The 24,141-nt window shown below is 39.1% G+C and overlaps 1 protein-coding gene across 1 annotated transcript in view; it reads left to right on the forward strand.

Moving 5' to 3' along the window:
* Positions 1–24,141, forward strand: part of FBN1 (fibrillin 1) — a 140,959-nt gene that overhangs the window by 73,984 nt on the left and 42,834 nt on the right. The window contains exons 18-30 of the mRNA XM_009886140.1: positions 2,342–2,467; positions 3,130–3,249; positions 4,218–4,355; positions 5,348–5,398; positions 7,998–8,123; positions 8,922–9,146; positions 10,398–10,523; positions 10,617–10,745; positions 11,264–11,389; positions 11,526–11,651; positions 12,546–12,668; positions 16,346–16,471; positions 17,314–17,439. Coding sequence (XP_009884442.1) covers positions 2,342–2,467; positions 3,130–3,249; positions 4,218–4,355; positions 5,348–5,398; positions 7,998–8,123; positions 8,922–9,146; positions 10,398–10,523; positions 10,617–10,745; positions 11,264–11,389; positions 11,526–11,651; positions 12,546–12,668; positions 16,346–16,471; positions 17,314–17,439 — 1,668 coding nt within the window. The remainder of the gene's footprint in view (positions 1–2,341; positions 2,468–3,129; positions 3,250–4,217; positions 4,356–5,347; positions 5,399–7,997; positions 8,124–8,921; positions 9,147–10,397; positions 10,524–10,616; positions 10,746–11,263; positions 11,390–11,525; positions 11,652–12,545; positions 12,669–16,345; positions 16,472–17,313; positions 17,440–24,141) is intronic.

Here is a 24,141-nt window from a genome sequence, read left to right on the forward strand (position 1 = left end):
ATTGAAAACCCTTAACTTAAAAACTCTTTAGATTCCTTTCTTCCACTTTCTTCCATTGGTGCATTGTTCCAGACCTCCTTTGCACAACTGATTAGAAAGTTGTTCTGATTTCCTGTTAAAATGTACTTGTTACTGTTTTATTACTAGTTGATGTTGTACTAATATTATCTTTTGACTTAGCATTGTGTCAGCACTTATCCCCAAAGTATTTATAAAGAATCATCGTATCCTTTCTCAAACTCTGTTGGCTAAGCTATCCAAATCCATGCTTTCAGTCTTTTCATAAAAGCAGAGGCTGCAGCCTTCTCTTGAAAACAACTGATCTGACCACTATACAGTGTTCTGATGAGGTCTGACCAGTGCCTTGTGTAATGGTGCCAGCAATTCTCCATTGCCCCTAGGAATATCCTGCCTAAATTGATTCTAGAGTGTCTTAGTCTTTTCTCAAATACATGTTATACTTTGGGATCAAAGTCAACCTCTAATTGGGAGTTACATCCAGAGTTTTCTTTTCTTGATAGCCTTCAACTGATGAGTTCTTCTTTATAGCATGTTATTGGTTCCTAATTGCACGGTTTTGAACGTTGGTGATTATATTTCTTCTTATTTCTCTCATTCACGTTGTCAAGATAAATTTAGTCTTGCATGATTCTCTGTATTGGTAATAACATCCAGCTTGGTGTTGTCCACAGCTTTTGATCCCATTCATTTTTTATTTCTACATTGCAATGAATATTTTATAGGACCAGTCCCAAGACTGATCCCTGAAAGGCATTGCTAATATCCTCTCTCCATGATGATTACTCTCCTTTTTAATATACCGTGTTGTTATCTCTCCTTCAGCCAGCCCTGGAACCACCTTAAAGTTCTTAAATTCCTTCCTGTTATCTCCAGCTTACATAATAATTTTATTTGAGTTCTGTATTCTCTACTTAAACCTAAATAGCTTAAGTCATCTGTGTTAGCCCAGTCTAAACTATCCACTGTCTTATTTTTTAAAAAAATAAGAGTTGATCTGTCTTTGATAAGAGTCATGCTGTAATTCATCCCATTTTCCCATTTGTTTCTTTGGCTTTAATTATCCATGTCCCATTTCGGTGTCTGCCCATAGCTTATGGCATCCCTTCTCTTCTCCCCATCCATCTGTGAGTTTTCCAGCTGCTCCCCAGCCCACCCTGTTGCAGCCCACATCCATGCTCCATCACAGCTGTTTCCCATTCTTCCATAATGTTCCACCTGGCCCTCTCTCAATTTTTCTGAACTCCTGTGAAGCTTCCCACACGGTCTGTTTTATTCTGCAAATCTCCCTGCTTTTCCTCGCACTTTTGCTGTTCCCAGCTGCTGCGCTGACCCTCTGAGTCTTCCCAACTTCTCTCAACACTTTCTGAGGCCTCTCTGACTTAGCCAATTGTTTCTGTCTGCTCTCGGGGTCTCTTCTGGTCTTCACCTGCCATTCATGGCCCATTGCCACTTTCTTGCAACTTCTCTCTAATGACCACAGCTCTTCCAAAGATTTCCTAAGGGCTCTTGAAATTTAGTACTAGCATTTCTATTTAAATTTTTCACCTCTGAAGCAAGTGTAGACTTACATTGGCCTTGTTAACCATAACATCTAAGACGGTTCAGAGCCAGCTTGGAAAAAATGGTGATTTAAAGACCAGGATGACCAGCAAACCTTTCCAAACCAATCCTCTCCTCATTTCTTTCATGACTGTGGGGGCTGCTGTGCAGGGAATCAGGGACCGCACAGACCTATTCCACAATATAGGCAAGATGAAACTGTGATTCCCAGCTTTATTTTGAACCATGATTTGGCTTTCACATATTATGTATATGTGTAGAAAGGAAGTACTAGCTCTTATAAAAGCAAAGCAACCTGCTAAAGAATAAAGCATAGGAAAAAGTCAACAAAAATATACAGAGAATGTGGGGGTTTTTTATTTTTCCTTATTGAAAAAACAGAATAAAAATGTTAATTTAGGTAATATTTGTGTGGTTTGAATTTATATAACTATTATTGTTTCCATTATTTTAATGATAGTTTTCATGAAGAAGGAAGGTGCAGTAAGTGGGATCTTTAGAATTAGTTTATGTGGAACGGTCATTTCCATTTGAAATCATTCCAAGCCTGTTGTCTGCGAAAAGAATCTAGAAATCTTTTTAGTGTCTTTGAAAAGCAGTGCAAGTCATGTCTGTGAGCATTCTCTCTCTCCCCTTTGTCTCCTCCTTCTCTCCACATACACAAAATCTAATGAAGTGTGGGTGCTGGGAAGAAAATTCTGTCCTAGCTTCTATTCCAGAAATGTTTTCTTTCTTAAAAAGTTCTTGATTTTCATTGTAGACATTGATGAATGTGCACTGAACATGCTGCTTTGTGACAATGGGCAATGCAGAAATACCCCTGGAAGTTTCACCTGCACCTGTCCAAAAGGATTTGTGTACACTCCTGACCTAAAAACATGTGAAGGTAATTGGTAACACTCCATTTCATCCTAGTTGTATTCATTTGGATTGTTCTCAGATTGTGCCAGAAACACTTTGAACCTTGATGAGGATATAATGTTTAGAACTGAAAACTGCATGAAGAAATTATATGGGGAAGTAGGGGAATGAGGAGAGACAAGGCCAAAGTGCAAGCGTTAGATAACCTCATGGAGCAGCCTGTATGAGTTCTGTACTAGCACTCTCCTTATTGACTACTACCAGTGGGCCCACACTGTGCCAAGGGTGAGAAAAACTTGAGAAGAACCAAATTTTACAAATCTGTTGTCTTGTGTGGAAAACAGAGCCAGATGGCTCCTAGTTTGAACTCTTCTTGAGCCACAGACAGGATGTGTATCAGATCATTTAAACAACACAGTCCCTCACCACAAAGCAGGGCCATAGCTGGATATCACTGAAAAATGAGATGCTGCTTCCAAGTTCAATGTTTTAATGTTCTGACATGTTAGTGTGTCTTTGGGACACATGCATCATTAGTCTATAGTGAAGAGTTTCATAATAGAAAAGCGGAATGTCCGGAAAATTGGTCATGAGGAAAGCTTCTTCCATTTTTCCTTAACCTGAAAAAAGCCGTATGTAGTTTTGCTAATGCTTCCTGGCGCTAATGGCAGTGTGTTTCTCTTCTAGATATTGATGAGTGTGAATCTAACCCCTGTGTTAATGGAGTGTGCAAAAACACACCAGGCTCTTTTGCTTGCGAATGTTCTCCTGAAAGTACTTTGGATACAACCAAAACCATCTGCATAGGTATTTATTCTTCTGAAGATTTTATGTTTACTGTTTGAAAAAGTCCAGTGACATGCAAACTTTCTATACCAAGTTTAGAAAAGATTTAAAAATAACTTGTGTAGATAAATTTAGTGGAAAATGCTACAGAAACAATGTTAAGAAAGTGTTTGTTTTCACCATTACTGTGGGTACATAAAGTGTGACTAGTGCTTGGGAGTGTGGCATGCTTCCATGTCGGATTTGAATGACAGATGAAATGCTTTTGTGTCAAATACAGAAATGCTAAGACTACTTCTTCAGGACTATACTCACCCACTTAATTCCTCCTGCAAGAGGGGTGGATGTATTCTTTTTAAGATCCACTCTCTAGAAAGGCCAGTTTTCTATTTGAGATGGAGCATGAGTAAGTTGTGTACAGTCCAGACCAGCTCAAGAGCAGTCACCGACAATGCTGTGACTCAGATACTTGGTGGACTCACAGTTTCTTCCCGTACTTGTTCTGGAGGGATAGCAATTTATAGCTGTTGCATAGTCAGTCATAAAAACTGTGGAACTGTGGCCCTGATGCTTAGCTATCTCCTGCCACTCCCTATATGGGAAGGTCAGATATCCAGACTGGGGGATCGAATAGATTAATGGAAGATCTAGCAAGGGTTCATATCTACCCCATTCTTCTGCATGTGCCTCTAATCTGAGTCATATTAAATACAATGACTCAGGTCTTGAATGGTGTTGAGGTGTTCCCCATTAAGGTCAATAAGCATAAACTAGGATTGGCATGAGCTCTGTGCTGGAATGATTTCAGGCTCTAGTCCAGCATAGAGAAAAATAAATTAAGAGCTTTTAAAATAAATTCAGGTCTGATGTGGTAAGTTATAATGAAAGGATGATTCTTTTTCATGGTTAAATTCAGGTGTGTTTGCAAATATATTATTGTATAATGCTAAACAATCTGCATGACAATACATTGGGGTTTTTCCAAACAGAAACTGTTAAGGGTACCTGTTGGCAGAATATAGTGGATGGAAGATGTGAAATAAATATCAACGGAGCAACTCTGAAGTCCCAGTGCTGTTCGTCACTGGGTGCTGCTTGGGGAAGCCCATGTACACCATGTGAACGAGGTAACACTGTTCATTTTCCTCAGGAACCTAGGATTTTTCCTGTTCTGAGTTTGGTCCAGATTATTGTCACAGAAGTTTGGGCATAGGCTAGACAAATAACTTGTTCTATTATCAAGCACTCATTCCTTATTGAGTCTGAAAAGAAGTCTTAATACTTGAGAGGTAGCATGTAGCTGTAGAACTTCGGATCTAACTTTGGATTTTATAGTAAACATTTTACGAGTTTAAATTCTGAGGGGAAGGGACCACACCTACAATCTGTAACATGCAGCATTACTTTAGCATGGTTTGTCATAATTAGTGATCTAGAGTTCCTAATGATGTAGCAATAGATGCATGTTCCCCAGAGCTCCGGAGAAAATGTTTGCAACAAATGGATCTTTGGTGTGGTAATGGAGGGAGGAGAGGGAGTAGCCCTTGTTGTTATACTCTGTAGATTAACTGATGACCTAGAGAATTATATGGTTGATCAAGAAATGGGTTGAGGTCTCTGCATATTCACTTGATAATTAGAATGAACTGTGGGATGAGCTGGGAACCCGAGGATGAGCTGATGAATGCAGAAATGCGTGTGGCTTGTTATTTTTATAGGCTGAAAGCTGCTAGTTTGCTCAAATATTTAGTTAAATTCATCCTGTATATTTTAGCAGAATTCATCCTCATCCATCCATGGTAAATAGGGCTTTAATGTGCTGTGATCAAGTTAAATGAATTATTTGATTTGAATGAAGCAGGAATCATATAACCCCTTTTGGGTTAGCTAGCTGAGACACACAGGAAGCAAAAGAGGATAATGGCTGACACTCTATATAGTTTATGTAGTTGCCCCATCTTACCTCTTTATTATTTCAGAAAATACTGAAATACTGTCTAAGCACTCAGACTTCTCATAGCAATAAACTCAATATTTCACATGATCAGTTTTGCACAAGAAGTTAATGGTGAGTTTTGGACTCTAGCATTCTAAACGTTCACTTTTGTTTGTTTTACAGACCCAATATGTCAAAAGGGATATTCAAGAATAAGAGGAACATTGTGTGAAGGTATTTATTGTTGCCTTAACATAAATCAGAGCTTGAATGAAAAAAGGCCAGTTTTTTTATTTAAGTGGTTAATTTAGCATAGAGGAACATTATGCCAAATTCTTACCTCGTGTAGTTCCATTGACTTCATTAGAGTTATGTCAGAGATTAATTTGGTTTCAGTTTGTTTAACATTTCTACATACTCACAGTTTATCTCAAAGTACACACTTGCAAATATAGTGTCTACCAGTATAAGGAGATGGTTCTCTCTTCAAATACTGTTAACTGAGTAACCTGTTTGGGCAAAGTATGCATCTTATATGTGTTATAAAGCATGGCATTATTAATACAGTGGTATGACAAGCCATTACTGTGCTTTCGAAAAAGAATGCTTAAAGACTATATTTCACATGAAAGTTTGGTTGGGTTTTTTTTCCTTAACCTTGGCTTTCTTCCATGCAACATTATATGAAATCGGACACATTCCAAAGCATAGTTTAATTGTCGTCTTAAAAAAAAAATACGGCATCAGGACATCAGGTTAAAGAAAAGGTTGAAGATTCTTTAAATGTGTAGCTTTTTGCTTGGTATGAGATGACTCTATACTATTCTGTGAGAATTGAAGGTCCCACCCTATTTCATCTTCATTTGAATTGATTTGAACCCCTGGCAAAGTACTGCATATTTCCATAATATGCAGAAGCTCAGAGAGTCTCAAACTGCTGTGGGTCATCCTGACTGACAACATCTGACATGACACTGCAGTTAAAATATTTTTTAAAAATTACTCCCATATGTAGCTTCCATAAAGAAACATTGTTTTTTCCCTTAACAAAAAATAAAATAAAAATAAAATTAAAAAAAGAGGAACACCCTCACACATATTCTTTGCTTTCCAAATGATGACTGAATACTTTGGCACGTCTGTGCTGCAGACCCACTGTACAAAACTTATCTGACCTCAGCAACACTTTTTGGAGTGTCTAAGTGAAAGAAAAGGGAAGAAAAAAAAAAAAAAAAGCAGCCCCACCTAACTGTCTTCACAAGGAAAGTCTTAGAACATTTTCAACACTGCTGGGATGGAAAGTTTATCCTTCCAAGATGTAGACATAACTGTTTTCAGCATTTCCTTTACCAGCACTTCGGATTACATCTATTACATGCTTTAATCTTTCTCATTTCAATGGGACCTGGATAGCCCCAGATTTTTCAGAGTAGTTTCCCCTACTTTTAACATACTGAAGCCATATTTGGGTTTCAACCAATGTAAGCATTTTTCAAGATGGGAAGATCTCTAGGAAATTTACTGGCAAGTGAGAGACAGGACAAGGGAGCAACTTTAGCTCCCAAAAGTTGATACTCAGTTCTCCCATACACAGCCCATGTAAACTGAGTAATGGACCTTGTGCAAGGAAATAAGCAAGCTAAATTGGCAATGTTCCTGTAGTTTACGGGTGAGCCCTGGAGTTGTCAGCTGTAATATGGCTCACAGGCCGTGAACTGTCTTTCAGTGGTTTCAGATAGTCCACTGGCTTTTTTACTTCCTGCCTTCCAGTCAATATGAGCCTTTTATTTATAATATCTGTTCAAGGGCAGAGGCCACCGATGTCCACCTCGTGTTTATCCTTTACCCTGCTCTGTGCTGTTTGAGAACTGCAGAGTCTGTTTGCACCAGGAGTTTTGTCTGTTCGCACTAGCGAGTCCAACCTGCCCGCTTCTGGAGTACTCTATACATGAGTGTTCAGCTATAGATTATCAGAGTCATCCTCTTCGCATTTCTTGTTCTTATCCTCTCCTGTCATGCTTCATTTCGGGCCATATTTAATGCTGGAGGCTTTTTTCCTAAAGGCAGTTGGGAAGCATGTGCTTCTCACAAAGGACACGGGTGGGAGGACCCTACGCTTAGATAACTAAATATTTATTTATGCTCAGGCCAAACTAACAAGTTAATCAGATTATCCTTACCCAAAAGTGCTAAATTTGCCGCATGAATATAGAAATATAATCTTTACTTAATGGAGTTAAACTCCGTGTGCAGTCATAAGGAGTTTATTTTAATCTATATGAAGTTACTAATTGCTGACAAGGTCATAGGGCCAGATTTCAAACAGTGTTGTAGTTTCCAGACATGCAGAGGTGTGCCTGATAAGACACAAACATTAAAAATACAGAAATGTAAAAAACCCCTGTGTTTTGTATTAAAAAAACACAGCACAACTTAACCTCTTTGGAATAATGCATAATCATATGATGCACTTACCTTTGTTTTTCTTTGCCCATTTGCTTCAAAAATCTGGCCCATAGTGAGTATGAACATTTATATACTTTGTAAATGCCCCTCGCTTTTTTCGTAACTTTTGGGTTTGATTTTAGTATATGTAGAAATGACAAATAGCAACATGTATTATTTCTAATCATCAGCAGTTTTCTGTAACTAATTGGTACTGGCTGACTTGCATAGGAAATCCTAAATATTTGGAATTTTGTCAGGCCATGTAAACTGCTGTGGTTTTGTATTTTGTCCTAAAAAACAAACATTAGAATGTTCATCTTTTTTCTGATTTGTTGGTGTTTAGCATGCTAGTGATTACTTTTATTCACATTTTGTTTGGAAATAGATGTAAATGAATGTGAGGTGTTTCCTGGAGTCTGTACAAATGGGCAGTGTGTCAATACCTTGGGATCGTTTGTTTGCCAGTGCCCCAATGGAATGACTTTAGATGCTTCTGGACGGACGTGTCTTGGTAGGTATTAATTCCATTTACAGGACTACTAGGGAAGAGCAAATCTATGTGCTGAGCCATGTTTGCACTGCATATTTTCTTACAAGTAAGGAAAGTTATTTCTGTCCACAGAAAGAAATTTTCAAATGGAATCAGTCAGGGACATGAACTTAGTTCAACTGGAATATGAACAGATTCCAATGGTAGTAACTAAAGCTCATCACCATCTGCTAGCTGGTGAATAGTGTTGATTTTAGTTCCTTACAGATCGTCTATGCTTTTAGCACTCTTCATTGGCAGCCCCGCTGAAGTCACCAAGGTTGGAAGAGTTGAGGGGAGACTGCTCTGGGCTGGGACTCAGGTGTCTGAGGAGGGATGTGGTGTTCCTAGACACACCATACACCTTAATGGAGGGTGCAACAGAATACTGAAGTTTTGTATGCTGTCCTTTCAAAGCACCTTTGTCCCTTTAGGACAGTAAATGCCTAAGATTCGTCTCAGAACAAGGCATAGCTTGTAGTAACTAAAAGGCCTTATATAGATATGATAAGCTGGACTGCTTAAAATCATCTTCTGATCAATTTACTTCGTGTGGAGTACCATTTTCAGAATAGAACTTTAAATGTACTTCAACTCTTAATTTCTGAGTTTACCATTAGTATTTTGCTGTCAGAAATTATGCAGTGTGCTTGGTACACTCCTCTGAGTCCACAAAAACATGGAGCAAACTATCCTGTGAAGGGATTCTGGAAAAGGATTCTTCTGCAGTGAACTAAATTTTCTCTTTTTCTCTCAACATATTGTTTAATTGCCCAACAGACATACGCTTGGAGAGTTGCTACCTGCAGCACGAAGATGAGCAGTGCACCTCACAAATCCCAGGCCGACACCGAATGGATGCTTGCTGCTGTTCAGTGGGGGCAGCGTGGGGCTTTGAGTGTGAGGAGTGCCCTCTGAAGGGATCACCTGAATTTGAAGCCCTTTGTCCAAGAGGATCTGGGTTCTCTACGAAGATAGAGATAACTGGGAAACCTTTCTCTAAAGGTAGTGATCCATTTGTGGTTTGTTGCTTGCTGGCTTTCCCTTTTACTCTTCCCTTCAACAATTCCTGTGGGTTTGAAGATCTCGGTGATAGTCAGGCACTTCACTTACCTTAAGGCACATTTGAAAATCCAATTAGATTTCATGGAAATTACAGCCAGAATAAGATAATTTAGTCTGTGTCGCAGACCATTAGATACCACATAATACTGCAGCTTCAAACCACTAAATTTGTGTGTCTAGTAGAGAGGTTAAATTGTGCCTGACTTTGCTTCCTGTGTTGCACCTAATGGCACCTCTGGCTGATGGAATAGCTTTGAAAACCTGGCACCTCATAGTACAAAAACTGGAACAAACTGAACAGTCAGCTCTGGATGTGTTGAAAGAGCAATCCTCCTTACCTGTGCAGGGTTCAGGAACTTTAATTGTACTGTGGACCAAGGAAGAGAGGGTGAATAATTTTGGGAATTTCCTGTGGAGCTACTTGGAGAAGTAGAGAAAAATGTTTCCAGGATGATAGCTCAAATCAGAAGAATTTAATTTACTGTAAACCAAGTCTTGTTATGACTGTTGTTGGTAAACTTCCAGCATTAAATGGGAAGCACACAGTGACACCCTAGCATCATGTGCTGAAAGCTGTATTTCCAGGGTTACCAGTGGGGTTAAGCTGGACAGTGTCAGAAGCACAAATGGATGTGAATATGTTTATAAAGAAAGCCAGTTACCCAAAACCTAAACATTCTGAAGGAGGGGAAAATACATGTGAATGACAACTGCTGTTGTTAGTTTCAGCCTTAGTTTTATAAACAGTTACTAAGCCATTAATTATCCATAAAGAAAAGTGACATGTGCTTTTATTTATGCTCGTTATGTTTTCTGTGACTCATGGAAGTCATGTTTTTTTCTCAGAAACCAGAAGACAGAGTGGTTCTTTTGGAAGCACCCTTTGCCCTTGTAGGTTAGATCCTCTGTCCACTGAAATCTTATTATTGACTTCAGTGGGCTGCAGATCAGATCCTCCAGGACAAAGAGGAGAGTAATACCATTTTATGGCAGAAAGTGCTCTTCATGGTTCCAGTGCTGCATTGTTGGTTAGGGTGAAGTCAGTATCAGTTCATGTAGCGTGGTCTACAATTTTCCTAAAAGGAGGGGTCATTATCATGAGAAAGGATGAGCTCTGAAGTTGGCATTGTTCTTTTGTGTGGTGTTTTTGTGTGGTGGTAACATCATATGTCCTTACTGTTTCATTTTTAGATATCAATGAATGTAAAATGGTCCCCAGTCTTTGTACCCATGGAAAATGCAGAAATACCATTGGTAGTTTTAAGTGTAGATGTGACAGTGGATTTGCCCTTGATTCTGAAGAGCGGAATTGCACAGGTATGCTGCATGGATAGATCTCTTATAACTTTGATTTGAAAAGGAAAAACTGAACTCCTTTGAAAAATACTGTGAATGTGTTTTGTTTTACAGATATTGATGAATGCCGCATCTCTCCTGATCTTTGTGGCCAAGGCATCTGTGTCAATACTCCTGGAGACTTTGAATGCGAATGTTTTGAAGGCTATGAAAGCGGATTTATGATGATGAAAAACTGCATGGGTATGTTTTTTATAGACCGTGGATGTGCAACAGTATACTATGTGCTAGTATGCTATGCATGGGGCCTTTTTCTGGGGTGTTTGTTGTTTTTTTTTAAGGTTTGGTTGCTCCTGGGTTTAGGTCTCTCTCATTTTGTGAGTCTTATTAAAGTTCACTTTAACTTAATTTGCACCCCAAATGTGATTTTGCTGCTTCTGCAGGATGCCGTAGCATAAATGAGCAAGGGTCAGGATTTTAGAATGTTAAATTTGTCCCTACAAACCCCATTTTGCTAAGTGGGACACCATCCTGAACTTTGAAGTTAGAGCAGATTGAAATTTAGAAGAAGCCTCTTTTGAATTAATTTCATTTTATTTTTTTAACTGCACTGTGGTGTAAGGGATGACTTGCTGTAGGAAAGGCTCCAGAGCCAATCTAGGCAGACGGTGCTGTGACAGGTAGCAGACTATGGGGAGGGATGGGCTGCTGCTGTGGCAGTGCTATCCCCTGCAGTGATGTGCCTTTCATTCTCCCCACAGACATCGACGAGTGTCAGCGCAATCCCCTGCTCTGCCGAGGCGGCACCTGCATCAACACAGAGGGAAGTTTTCGATGCGATTGTCCTCCAGGCCATCAGATATCACCAAATATCTCTGCATGTATAGGTGAGATGTGCAGACAAAATCAATATTGCGCACAGCTTTTTATACCGCTCTTGTGCTGCACAGGCATTTACAATGTTTGCTTTAGTATCATTTTCATTCACACCTAAAATGCTTTCCTCTTTTTCTTTTGCAACAGACATTAATGAATGTGACCTAAGCACCAGCTTGTGCCGAAATGGACATTGTGTCAACCTGATTGGAAAGTATCAGTGTGCTTGCAACCCTGGATATCAGTCCACACCTGACAAGTTATACTGTGTTGGTAAGGACAAAAACTACATGGGATCTCTAGCGAATAGGGAAGATAAAACATAAATTTGTTTTTAGTAGTTGTATAAAGACATTTTTAACTGTAATTCAAAAATCTAGTATAGTCTGTCAAAAGAGTATGCAAAAAACCCCCAAAATTGTGCACATCCATTACTTTTGAGGAATGAATGAAATTATGGTAGCGCTACAGTTAACTGTAATAGCTTATTTTCTCTAGTAAATCAATCATGATGCATAAAATAACATACTATTTTAAATGGCCTAAGACTTCAGATTTTGATTATTAAGAGGGAATACCTTGTTAAATCCTGAGTTCTATATTGTATTAAAAATCATGCTAGACCATGGAGTAGAATCATGTAGTTCAATTGATTTTTTTTCCTAATTTGATCTGTAATTGTCTCAAATATAGGGCCTTTCCAGTAACTGTTTCCTTAAAGCCACATTTTGTAAATGACATTTAGCTTAAATCACGTATTGTGCACTCTTATATGCATACATTTTATTATGCCACGGAAATACATGAAAAATCCACTGGCTTTAATTCTGCCTAGTAGATAATTTTTTCCCTCAGTACTTACAAAAAGCTGTGCTGCCTTCATGATACTATGGTAACCCAACAGAGGTATTTTTATATGTAAAAAGACAACTGCAGAGGTCTTTCTATATGCAGTCAGAAAATACTATCTCTTTACCTCCTGGTCAGCCTAACATCCATCCCAGTGCCTATATTTGCAAACACTTGGATGTTCAAGGAGTGTGCAAATATCAAGTGTAGATTCTGGATTGATGCTGTTCTGGAAAGCTGCTTCAAATCATGTCCTTGAAATGTGCTTTAAAGTAAAACATATTGTGGGTTTTAACTGTCATTTTCTCCTTTTTTTAGATATTGATGAGTGCAGTATAATGAACGGTGGCTGTGAGAACTTTTGTACAAACTCGGAGGGCAGCTATGAATGTAGCTGTAAACAAGGCTTTGCACTCATGCCAGACCACAGGACATGCACTGGTAAGGGAGGTTTTGGGAACTTTTGTACTGGAAGGGTTTATTTCAATAGTTTAAAAATGGACCTTATTTTTGAGATTAAAGCTATTGTAAGAAATATACTGAAAAAAAAAAAGTAATTAATGCATGGAAAGTTCTTTTTCTAAAGTGAACATCTCCAAAATGTCAGAATTGAACAACTGCAGAACTGAATTGCTTTGAAGGGAATTGATTCTTCATAATTTCAGGAAGTGTACAAGTTGATTCTGAGTTTGATAACAAAAAGCTGTATTTTTTTTCAGTAGGAGATGAATTTTCTCACTTAAGGGAGATCTATTTGCATCTATTAGATCCAAATCCCAAATGTGTTGAAGTCAATGGAAAGAATCATCATAAATGTAAACCAAAATGCTCTGCACGTGTACTGTATGGTTATATTGGAGAGAGAATACACGAAATGCTAGAAAAGGAGCTGATTGCCCTGTTCTGTGGTTGTGTGGTATCTGATTTAAGCAAGCAAGAAAATTCCTATTTTCAATTCTTTGTTTAGTCAAATGCAAGAATACTGCATTGCTTCAAAACTGAGTTGCTTTCAGAAAAACTGAAGTCTAAATAGTGTGAATCTATCTTAGGAAAGAGCTCTCTTGCACGCTAAACAAGGTTTGTGAGAAAATTTTCAAAGCTTTGTAACAGCCGGGTGGTCTCCTTTGGGAGTCTGGGAGTCATAATCCCAGTATGTGAATTGTACTTGGTGATTTCCACATAGGTTACTGGAAGGAGAATTCTACCCTACTCTTCTCCTACTTCTTGCTGCACAACCACTGGCCCGCTGAGGCACGTGAATATTTGCCAGCAGCTTGCCAATTCCATCCAAGAGCTCCTTGAAGAGCATGAGAAATATAACAGGGTTAATCCCTTGGGGTAGAATTGCCTTTATAGTTGAACAAATGGAGAGTTTTCTATACTGAATTAATAGAGAGAGCTCACATTTAGAATTTGTAAATATTTATAGACCTCTGACCAGGGTCTGAATTACCCCGAGGCCACCCGCTACCATTCCAAAGGATAAAAGAGCCTTAAAGCATAGTTAAATGTGGTTTGTCCCTCCATTGTAGCTTACACTGTCAGAAAGATGTGAAGTAGCAAATCTTCAGCAAGTATCAGACTGTTGTTCAAAGAAAAAAATAAACTAGAAAAAGTGCAAATTTGTCTGACCCTGAAATTAAGTATTTCAAAACTTAAAATATTTAGATTAGAAATAATTTGGTTTAGGTCAAGTTTCTAGAAAAGGCAAGTTCATACAAAAACTTGCCCGAGCATTGGTGTTTGGGGCACTTTTTCAATGCAAAAATAAAACCAGTTGATCAAAATTGTGCCTCAGCCAAAATCTAAACCCAAGTGACAGGATTTAGAGGCTCATGAGAGGGAAGGGGGGAGGGGGAGCAGGGTTCTCGAGCCACTTTTCTGTTCGCGTCTTCTTGGCTTTACTGGGGACTAAATGACCCGACGTATCTCAAGCCTACTGGCTAGAAAGAGTTCTGTGCTTTACTCCTGCTTGCCCTTAGCCACCCAAAGACATCTCTAAACTGAAAAACAGAGCAGATCATTTAGAGGACCTTCCTGTGTATTAAACTAAAACCTTTGGAATTTGAAAACTACCATCTTTCCCTTCTCAAAATTAGAAAGGGAGGAAGCAATTGCCTTTGCTGTGGGGAGGGGATGGATTCTCAGTGGTTTTGTCCGCACATTAACTTCACTATAAACATGTCCATAGAATTTTGTAGTCAGGTCTTACCTGGGTGAGGAATAAAAAAAATATCTGATCTTAGTTGTGAATTTTTGCATATTTATATTGAGCCTTGACTTTGAAAAATAGAATTTCATTCATAGGCCAGCCAGTAATAGCTATTAGGTATTCATTTTCATACTCTCCTCTAAGAAAGATTTGAATGCAATAGCCAACACATAAGAAAGTTCAAATAGCAGAAACACCAGACACCTTTGATGTCAAGTCAAACTCTACCTAAGAAAATATCCAGAGATGTGAGCTGTCACCTTCACTACCCTTTTAGTTTCTAAAAATGCTGCTGCCTTCTCTTGAAGAGATGTTAATTACACATATAAACACCTGGTGAATATTCAAAATCTGCATGCTGAAATTTTGCCTCTGCCTGAATAATAAGAAAAAAATGTATTTTGTGACATTTTCTAATTGCACTGAATATCTGGTTTTACTGTTAGATGTTTGTGCATGTTACAAGATACAGTAGCACTGTGACCTGAGTATGTGAAACACCTATTTTACATTTTCAGTTTGCTCTCTGTGTGAACATGTCTTTTATCTTTAACATCACACAAAGCTAGAAGCCATTATGGAATATATTTCTTGATAATTGAGCTGGTAAGAATGCTGTTCAGTTCAGTAGTAGGTCAGGTTTGAATTGGTGAGGTTATGCATAAATAATCAGCTCAATTAGGAGAAACAACGGGTTCTTTGTCAGCTGATTTTCCCCCAACTGTGAAATCAGTACAGTGACAGGTTAGTAAATAAAGTTCTTTATTTCTGTCATTATTATCCCCATTTCTAGTGCTTAATTTTGCATGTTAATTCAAATTCCATTCCAAATTAACATTTCCAGGCTAATGTCCATGCCAACACTATTTGCTTGTTAATATGAACAGGGACTGGTCAGCCTTCTTCCTTGCAGAAGTTGCGTATCCACACAAGCACTAGCTGGTAGAAATACAGAAGAATAATGAACATAATATTTTAAGTTAAAGTGAGTTCATTTTCTGCAGCTGCATAATTACTGCAATCCACAATAGACTGGTCTGATAATGAGTTACACCCTTTCTCTTGGAGGGGGTTCCTGAATCTTGTCTTTTTGTGCTGATTTTTTTCCCATGGTATCACTAGGCAGAGTTTCTGATTTTTGCTCTTGCTGGTCTATGTTGGTGCTGACACAGGGAGATTCTAGGGATTTTTACAAGGAACACTAATATAACCCCAGGGGCTCTGAAAGATTCCAGACCTTAGCATGGCTGCATTAATATAATAAAGTGTCTGCTTCTACAGCTTGGCCTCAATCAGTGACGGCCAATTTCACGATTTGAGAAAACAACTTACATGCTAGAGGATGTAACTGTATGGCTGGTCTGACCAGTCAGATAAAATGCTAAAAAAACCCATAAAATCTCATAGTGAAATAAATGTACGTACTGTAATTATTCCATCATGAGTTCAACTCTGTGTTTGCAGTTTGTCGCCACCCTTGAGACCTGTAGAGGTATTCTACATGTATGATGGCTTTTTTAAGATCTGTAAAGTCCAATATTGTTGTCACTGAATTTGACTTCAGAGCTTCCATTGACTTCAACAATGATGGGATCGTATCCATGAATATCCAGTTGTATGTGGCCATGTGGTGTGACAAAGGTTCTGTGTGGTTTTTTTCCGTCAATGACTTTTTTACCTCCAAAGTTGGTTCCTGTTCCCATTGGAGTCAGAGGGAAATGTTTGCCACTGACTCTTGTTGGAGATGAGGAGCTTACTTGTCAGGACAATTTTGCAATGTACCATTCAGTTATTTGTAAGGATTCAATCTTTGTCATGTTTATCAGAGCATTAAAATGTTTGTTTGCCATTATTATGGTTGGTTGCTTAAAGGTAGTGTATTTTAATCTGATTTTTTTACCTGTAGATATTGATGAGTGCGAAGACAATCCTAACATCTGTGATGGAGGCCAGTGTACAAACATCCCAGGAGAATACAGGTGCCTTTGCTATGATGGATTCATGGCATCTGAAGACATGAAGACTTGCATAGGTAAGTGACAGTACATATTTTCCTATCTGCTTTAACTAGGGAAAAATTATTTATTAAGGTGCTATTTCCAAGTAGGCAAACAATGATATTTTAAAGAGTATTGTTCTTATCCCCTAATTTTGGCCACCTGACCATAGGACCAGCCCCATTGCACAAGCCTGTATTTATCAAATGCAGGTGTAACCTCTGCATATCCCTGTAGATTGGGATGCAAGCATGATGATCTATAGCGTCATGTTTTGGGTCCTCTTCCAGTGAGGTTTTTATGCAGCTCAGATGAAAGAGTGCTTGCAGAAAGGAAGTGCTTGTGGATGACACCGTGGAAAATTTCTATCAAGATAATCACCAGTGCTGATTTAAACTTGTGTCTAAGACAAAACTGTGTGCAAGTGCCGTACCTTGGTAGAACAAAGTCATGAAACAGTGTATCTCCAAAACCAAATATTCACATTCAAATGAAAAATCTGGAGTGTATTTGAGGAGAACTGTTTGTACAAAACTAGATAATGCATGTATATGTATATAAATATATATACACACACATACATATACATAGAAAGCATCGATAAATAGTCATAGTCATTCTTTGGCTAATATGCTGAATCTTAGTCTCTATTTTTAAAGAAAGTTGGAATTAAAGGTATGTTAATACAGATATGGTAATACAGCAGTCTTAAACCAGGTCTGGAAACGTATGCTAGATAAGAAAGAACTAACTTAAGCAGTTTTCTCTTTGCGTACGTAGACCCATTTTTTGTACCAAAACGTCATATCTCAAGAGATTTTACCCATTGCTTTCTGAGAATTTTATTTAATAAGTATTAATTCATGGGTTTTTTTAGATGTTAATGAGTGTGATCTTCATCCAAACATCTGTCTGAGTGGAACCTGTGAGAATACAAAAGGCTCGTTTATCTGTCATTGTGATATGGGATATTCAGGCAAGAAAGGCACAACTGGTTGCACAGGTATGTTTTAAAGTTTAATTATTAACTTTTAGTTAAACTCTCAAGTCTGCATGCCCTCTTCTGTAGTGTTCAATACATCCTCTCACTGTGCTTCTTGTCACTTATTTGTGCTAAATATTGTGTATCTCTTCCAAATTTGCTGAGCTTGTGTTCTGCTGAACTTCAGTGGCACAGCATTCAGCCTGATGCTGCTTCTGCTGAAATGGTTGACAAAATATCCTCTGGGAACAAAATTGGGCTTATTACTGCATTGTTGTTGGTCTAAGAGAACAGAAATGCCATTGCCTGTAACTTGACAGAATCCTGAGGACCTCAGTGCATTTGGATTAGTTAGTTGTATACTATTCATGCAAATAACAGGTATCTGTTCCAAGTATTATTTTGGCACAGATGGCTTGAAAATGTGCTAAAATATATTTTCAGTTTTTGCAAAGCGGCAACAATACAGCTACTCAACTACATTATATCAACAAAATAAGAATTTGCATTATTTCATGTATTGCCAGCAAACAGAAATGAGATTCAAATATACAGGCTCCGAGGGCATGGTATTAATAATTCTAGTGCTGGTGTCTCAAGCCAAGGTGTTGAGAGTCTTAGGCTTTGCCCAGATATGAATACAAACATATGTTTAATATAATTTTTAATGTAGACTTAGGGTAAACACATTTCTGGCAATGTCTTTGAGACAAACTTTTTTTCTTAGTCTGCCCTTATTGTACAGAGTTAATAATATACTTCTGTAAGTACCCCAAATATATGAAACTGGTTTTTTACAGCTCTCATAGAACAATCTGAGAGCTGGAGTTATGCTTTGCATATTGGACCATGGACGAATAGTTGTGCATTAGTAACAGCTGCTTTTGACTTACATATAAACTGATCTAAATCCAAGAAATCCCTAATTGTACCCTGTAGACCAACATTTCAATGTTCTTTGTTTCTGTGCTAAATTATACGAAGATCTTCAGTACTCTAGACCTGAAAACCCTCATGCTGATCAGTTACACATGGCGCAGCTATCACTCCCAGCGGAATGAGTGATGGTCAGGAGCAGTCAGGGAAGATGAGGCAACTAGTAGAAGGCAAAAGGCAGAGAAAGGTCGTGGAGGCAGGGGAGGAATCTGAGGTATGGCTTCTGGGGAAGAGCCTGGAAACAGCCACCATTTTGGCATCATGTGACACAGGGTAGTGGCAAATGTCCCAAGCAATATGTTTTTGTTAACAGAGAGGCAGGGAAATCCCTCCGTCCTGGTCTCAGCCAAGCCCAGCCCTCTGGATGGACACTGTCTGCCATGTGGGCTCTTCCCACTGCCTCGCACGTCTTTATCTTTCCTTCCGCACATCCTCTGCTGCTTTTGGCTATATGCTGGTGTCCCAGGGAGAATGGCACTCTCCAGGAAGACCACCAGGACAGCTCAATTGCAACAGATGCTGTAGAGGGGCTCAGTAATTTGAGAGAGACTGGTGGTCTAAGACAAAAAATGAAGTATCAGTTATGCTGATATAGCTGAGATGGGACCATACTCAAAATAAATCACCAAAATCTTTTGAATTTAAATAAGAAAAGGGAGGAAGCAGAGCAGGAACTTTTTTTAAAATTCTGCTTTACTGGTGGAGACCTTTGAATTTCCCACCTCATGTTTGCACAGTATTAGAGCAGAACTGATGTTCTCAGGCTTGGGTACTGCAGACTTTGAGAGCATCCTTCAAGACTTCTTTTGGAGGGACCTTGCCAACAGCACCTTGACACCAGGATTCAGTTCTTGTCTTACAGACCGATCAAAGGTATCCACAGGTTTTAGGAACTCCTGTGTTAAAAAATGACAAAAATGCATACAACACTTTGAATGGGAGGTTCTCTGTTTCATGAGAACAGCTAAATAATGTCCTGTGGGTTCCATTACAGTCTTGTCTAAATATTTCAGCTCCCTTGTCATTACTGATTGTTTCCATTTTAACAAATAAACATGTTTTTTTCCCCAATCATTTAACAGTATTCAGAATCCACCCACTGACTGACATTCCCATCCCACACAGATGTTAGTTCCCCCCCTCCTTGGTTCTCAGTAAGAATGTGGTCAACGTTTAGTCACAAAAATATAATTTTTAAAAAATGTGCAAAAATATACATTGTAGATGCAGGTTTCCTAGGTGAAGTGCTATGAATGGTTTAATTTGTGTTCACAAAGCAAACTGTGGCAAGACTGACTGAGATCGGTTCATTTTAGATTTTTCTAGGCAGGCCATGGTACATAGTCACTAGAGAGAAGATTGCAGAGTTTTCCCCTAGCCCGGTTCCAGATTGCCCAGTTTTATGACAAATATCTTGTCTCTGCTTTTTCTGTCAATAAAGTATGCATGTACTTGTGCAGAGATGAAATCCTGTATTGGCACTTGCATTTGTATTTTATGATTCATCACCACTCTGGAGTATTGCCTGTAAATTTGCAATATTTCACATCTAGAGTCTTAGATTTACTTGCTTTGATATTTTCGCAGAGGAACAAACTCACTCTCTCCCATCTATCCTTGCCAGTTATGGCTGTGCGCACAGACCTCCAGTTCGCTCCTGGTGGAGCTGTGCTTGCACAGGCTTAGGGCGCTCTTCACAAAGTCAAACTGAACGAGGTGAACTTGCGGGCAGAAGTTGCTAGAGATGGTCATGAGATCAAAAATAAATGTGCTTTAAAAGTCAGCTGGATTGTCTCCACAGCAGGCTCAGGGAGTCGGATGGCTGAGACCAGGCTCTGACTCTGCAAGGGTCATGCTGGTGCCGTTTGGAGAAAGGCTAGTGGAAGATGTTCAGCTGCAGCCTTGGTGTGGAATGTGAGGTTAGAGAGTTTGGTCTTGAACATTACTTGCTGTCATGCAGTAATGATGATGATAGTGGTTAAAGGAATGAGTACACATGGTATACTTGCACGGCCGACAATAGCATGGTTATAGAGAAGGACACCTGATAGGGTGAAAGGAAGAGGTGAGCCTTGTCATTTGCTGGCAGAAATAGGTCCATAATGTTTTGTGACTTGTACAATGCGCTTGCCTCTCTCCCCTGCCTTTGGCTTCTGGCCGTTAATAATACATAGTGTTTCAGTCTTGATGGCACAAGAGAGTTCTGGTATCAGTGAAACAAATACGTTTCCCCATATGAATCTGGGAGCTGGCTGTGTCAGGCCAAATACCAGAAGATAATAATATTAAGATGCTGCCCGCCAAATAGGGGTATTACAGAAGGAGCTCATTGTGAGTAGGCGTCTGTCCAGCAATAACATGCTGCACCCCAGGCTGATGACGTAAGGATGGATAGCAGGCAAGAACTGAACTGCCCCATGTGAAACTCCAAGAGGTGCTTACGGTGCAGTATGCTGAATAAAATCCAAGAGTGATTCCAAAAGAAAAAAACATTTTACAGGTATAGAGATCAGAATAGGGGAATTTTTCCATATATTTTTCTACTTGTGTGAGTTCTAAGTTGAAAGTCACAGTCCTGTCCCTCTGAAAAGCCTTGCCTTTTACCTACCTGATTACATGGGCAGCAACCCAGGAGGAGGAAATGCCTTGTGACTTCCACCAGATGACTGGCCCTGTGGGAATCAGGCCCGGGCTTGAAATACCAGTGAAACGTCAGTGCGATAAAATGCACAGATATGCAGAGAGTGCCAAAAAAAATTAAAAAGTTAGAAAATGCTTAAGGGATTTACATAATTCCTGACAAACAGTACTGATGTATAGGTGGAGACTGAATTAAATTCACACTTTGCTGAGAATCCTTATAGGCTATTGAAGCCCCAATGAAATTTAACAGAAAACGTAAATGGTACACAGAGTACCTTGAGGATTTTGTGCCCTGTGATAAATGTGTGAATTTTTGTGGGTTAATGTTCACTTGCATTTTGTTCAAATGCAGAGAAATTACTTGGGTGATGCCAGAGTATAGGTGAGAATACAGTGACTTATCCCCATGCTCTTCTCTGGCTGAGTTTAATGATCCACTTCCAGACTCTGTAGAGGTGTGCTGTGCAGAGAGTGGCTAGCCATTTCCTTCCTTTCGTTGCCACGTTTGCAAGCATAGCGCCAACATGATAGGTATATATGATGTGTATTTCTGCTGCACATCCACAGCCCTAAAAATTTGTGCCTCTGTGATTAATGGGAGAGACGCTTTATTAATTTCCAAAGGCTTGAGAGAAAAAAAAAAAATGTCAAGAGAAGAGAACTGAAGGAGCCAACAAAATTGGGTGACTGACAGTTTTTTTCCCCAGAGTGCTTGGGATTGTTATGATGTCAGATCTGCATATTATTTATCATGCGTATTCTCATCTGTTGTAGGCAGACAACTCCCTTAGTATTAATGGGAGTTGTGCAATTACAAAGCTGAGAACATGTGTGCAGCAGGACTGGGGCACAATGGGACTGGCTGAGGATGCAGTGTCAGTCTTGGCTTGGAATGTCTTTATTTTCCTTGGCTTGTCATGGCCTCATACTGGAGGCAGAAGGAGAAGGTTGATATAAATCAGTGACTCACTCCTTTACTCTTTGGTGAAAATCCCCCTGAAGTCAATGGGAATAGGCCATCGTTTTGTGAAGCCCTGACTTGAGTAGTGTCCTCCTGTGTGCTCTTTGGGTCACAATACCTTTACTCAGACTGAGTAATGCCTTTCTAGTCAAACAATCACATGAAAATAGTTGGAGTATTTGAAGAGTGTAGTACTGTTTGTACTGCCATGCAGACAGCACAATCTGGACTCTTGCTCTTATTAAAGATATTTATGTTGAGTTAATTTTTCCCCTACAGAGCTCAACTTCTCCTTTTTGTTTCGTTCTGTGAAGCCATAATTCAATACTTATGGCAACATAAATCCATATTAAGCTCCAGTATAAGCAGGCATAAATTCCATTGATTTCACTGCCCCGTTTACACAGGACCGTGTTTGGTCTGAGATTTTTTTTGCCTTGGAAATAATTGCAATGCAATAAATTTAGGCTTATAACTCAGCTGTGCAATGAAAGGAGAGAATAGGGATTATAGCAAAACAACATCTGAGTTAAATGCAGATAGCTTTGAAAATAAGTAAAATCTGGGATGAGGCCAGTGATGGTATTTTATGTGCCTTAATCAGCTTTCATTTAAGTATCTGAAAACCTTCCCATGTATCAATGAAGTAAGCCCTGCAATGTCGCTGTAAAGGTAGATGGTATTAGAAAATATATTTTGCATTCCCTATTTGATCTTTACCCCAGCATTGAAATCTGTTGATTTTTTTTTTTTTTACTGGAAAAAAGCTGAAAAGGATTTCAGGATTTTGTTCAAAGCGAGTAGAATGGCATTTCAGTGAACGATCTCTGAGAAAGTTGATCCCATTATAAATACCTATGTTTGGATACAGATTTGTGCTCACAACTTTCATCCTGCAGAAGTTTCCAAGCTTTTTAGTGTGTGTGTCAAACAGCTGACAGGGGAACAAGTGTCCAGTGCAAGGGGTCCAGTGTCACGGTGCTGCGGTTCCACTGAGAGATGTTAACGGGGTGCAGGTGCAAAGTGTTAGTGGGTCACTGCGAGGTGGAACCCACAGTCACTTTATGTAGAGTTGACAATTTGCTTTAGATTGCCTTAAATTTGAGCCTGAGCATGACTTCATTGCAGTGTAGCTGTTGCATGCAAGTTTCTGTTTGTGTTTGCTGGTGGTTTAAAAAAATTCTTGGCAGAAATCTCTCCACTGATGATTTTTTTTTTGTGTTGTTTAGTTGTGCTCCGCAGAGTATAAGGAAGCCTGTGATTATTTGCATGTTTCAGAGCATCAAATAGTCAAATACAGTGCAATCTTAATGTTAGCAGTGGTTAACAGTTTTGGTTTTAAAATAATGTAAAGGTTAAAATATAGAGTGTTTGCCTCAGCTTTTTTATGTCAATGTATACTGTAGCTGACGTCTCAAAATTCCTTCGAGTCTTTCCCTTCAGTGCAAGCCAAAATGAAGGGGGATTTTTCTGACCACCCTTAAGATTTTTGACAGACACTAGTTTCCTGTTTAAGGTGATGTTATCTTTGTATGAGATTATGCGCATGCTAAAGGCAGACATGCTCTGAGATTATCTGCTCCTGAACCTTTTTTATAAGTTTAAAAAAGTGTCCGTGTGCATGCTTTCAGGCTTGTTGGTGCAGTCAACATTCATTAATAGTAGATTCCAGCTGCCAGATTCAGATCTGTATCTAGACTTTAGTGTTCGGATTATGGGAATACTCATGTTTGGGGTTTTGATTCAGAGCACTGCCTCATTTAGAAGGAAACCCAGAAGAGTAAGATTGGATGCAATTCCACCATACAGACTTAAAAAAACCCAAAACAAACAAACACACACAAAACCAACCAACCAAAAAAAAACCCCAAACCAACAGTGGGTTTGAGTAATTTCTGGGTTTGAGTATTTAATTGTAGGATGACAGATGTATGTTGTCTGCTTCTCAGAGTCACGTGTAGCCTTTGTAAAAAGGCAAGATATATGTACAGGGCATAGAGAAAGGACACACGGCCTCTTGTCTAAAGAAGGGTGGGTAGAAAAATGTGAGAAAGGGTTACAAAGGAAGTTATCACCTGGACACTTTCCCCAATGGCTCCACTCTCTTGGCCTATTTAAAGAGCTAATTATTTTTAGGTACAATGGTAGGGAAACTGAGATCTATGGTTTTGAGGCTGAAAACC

This window comes from Charadrius vociferus, unplaced genomic scaffold, assembly GCF_000708025.1.
Source record: "Charadrius vociferus isolate BGI_N301 unplaced genomic scaffold, ASM70802v2 scaffold365, whole genome shotgun sequence".
In the NCBI taxonomy this organism is placed as follows: Eukaryota; Metazoa; Chordata; class Aves; order Charadriiformes; family Charadriidae; genus Charadrius; species Charadrius vociferus.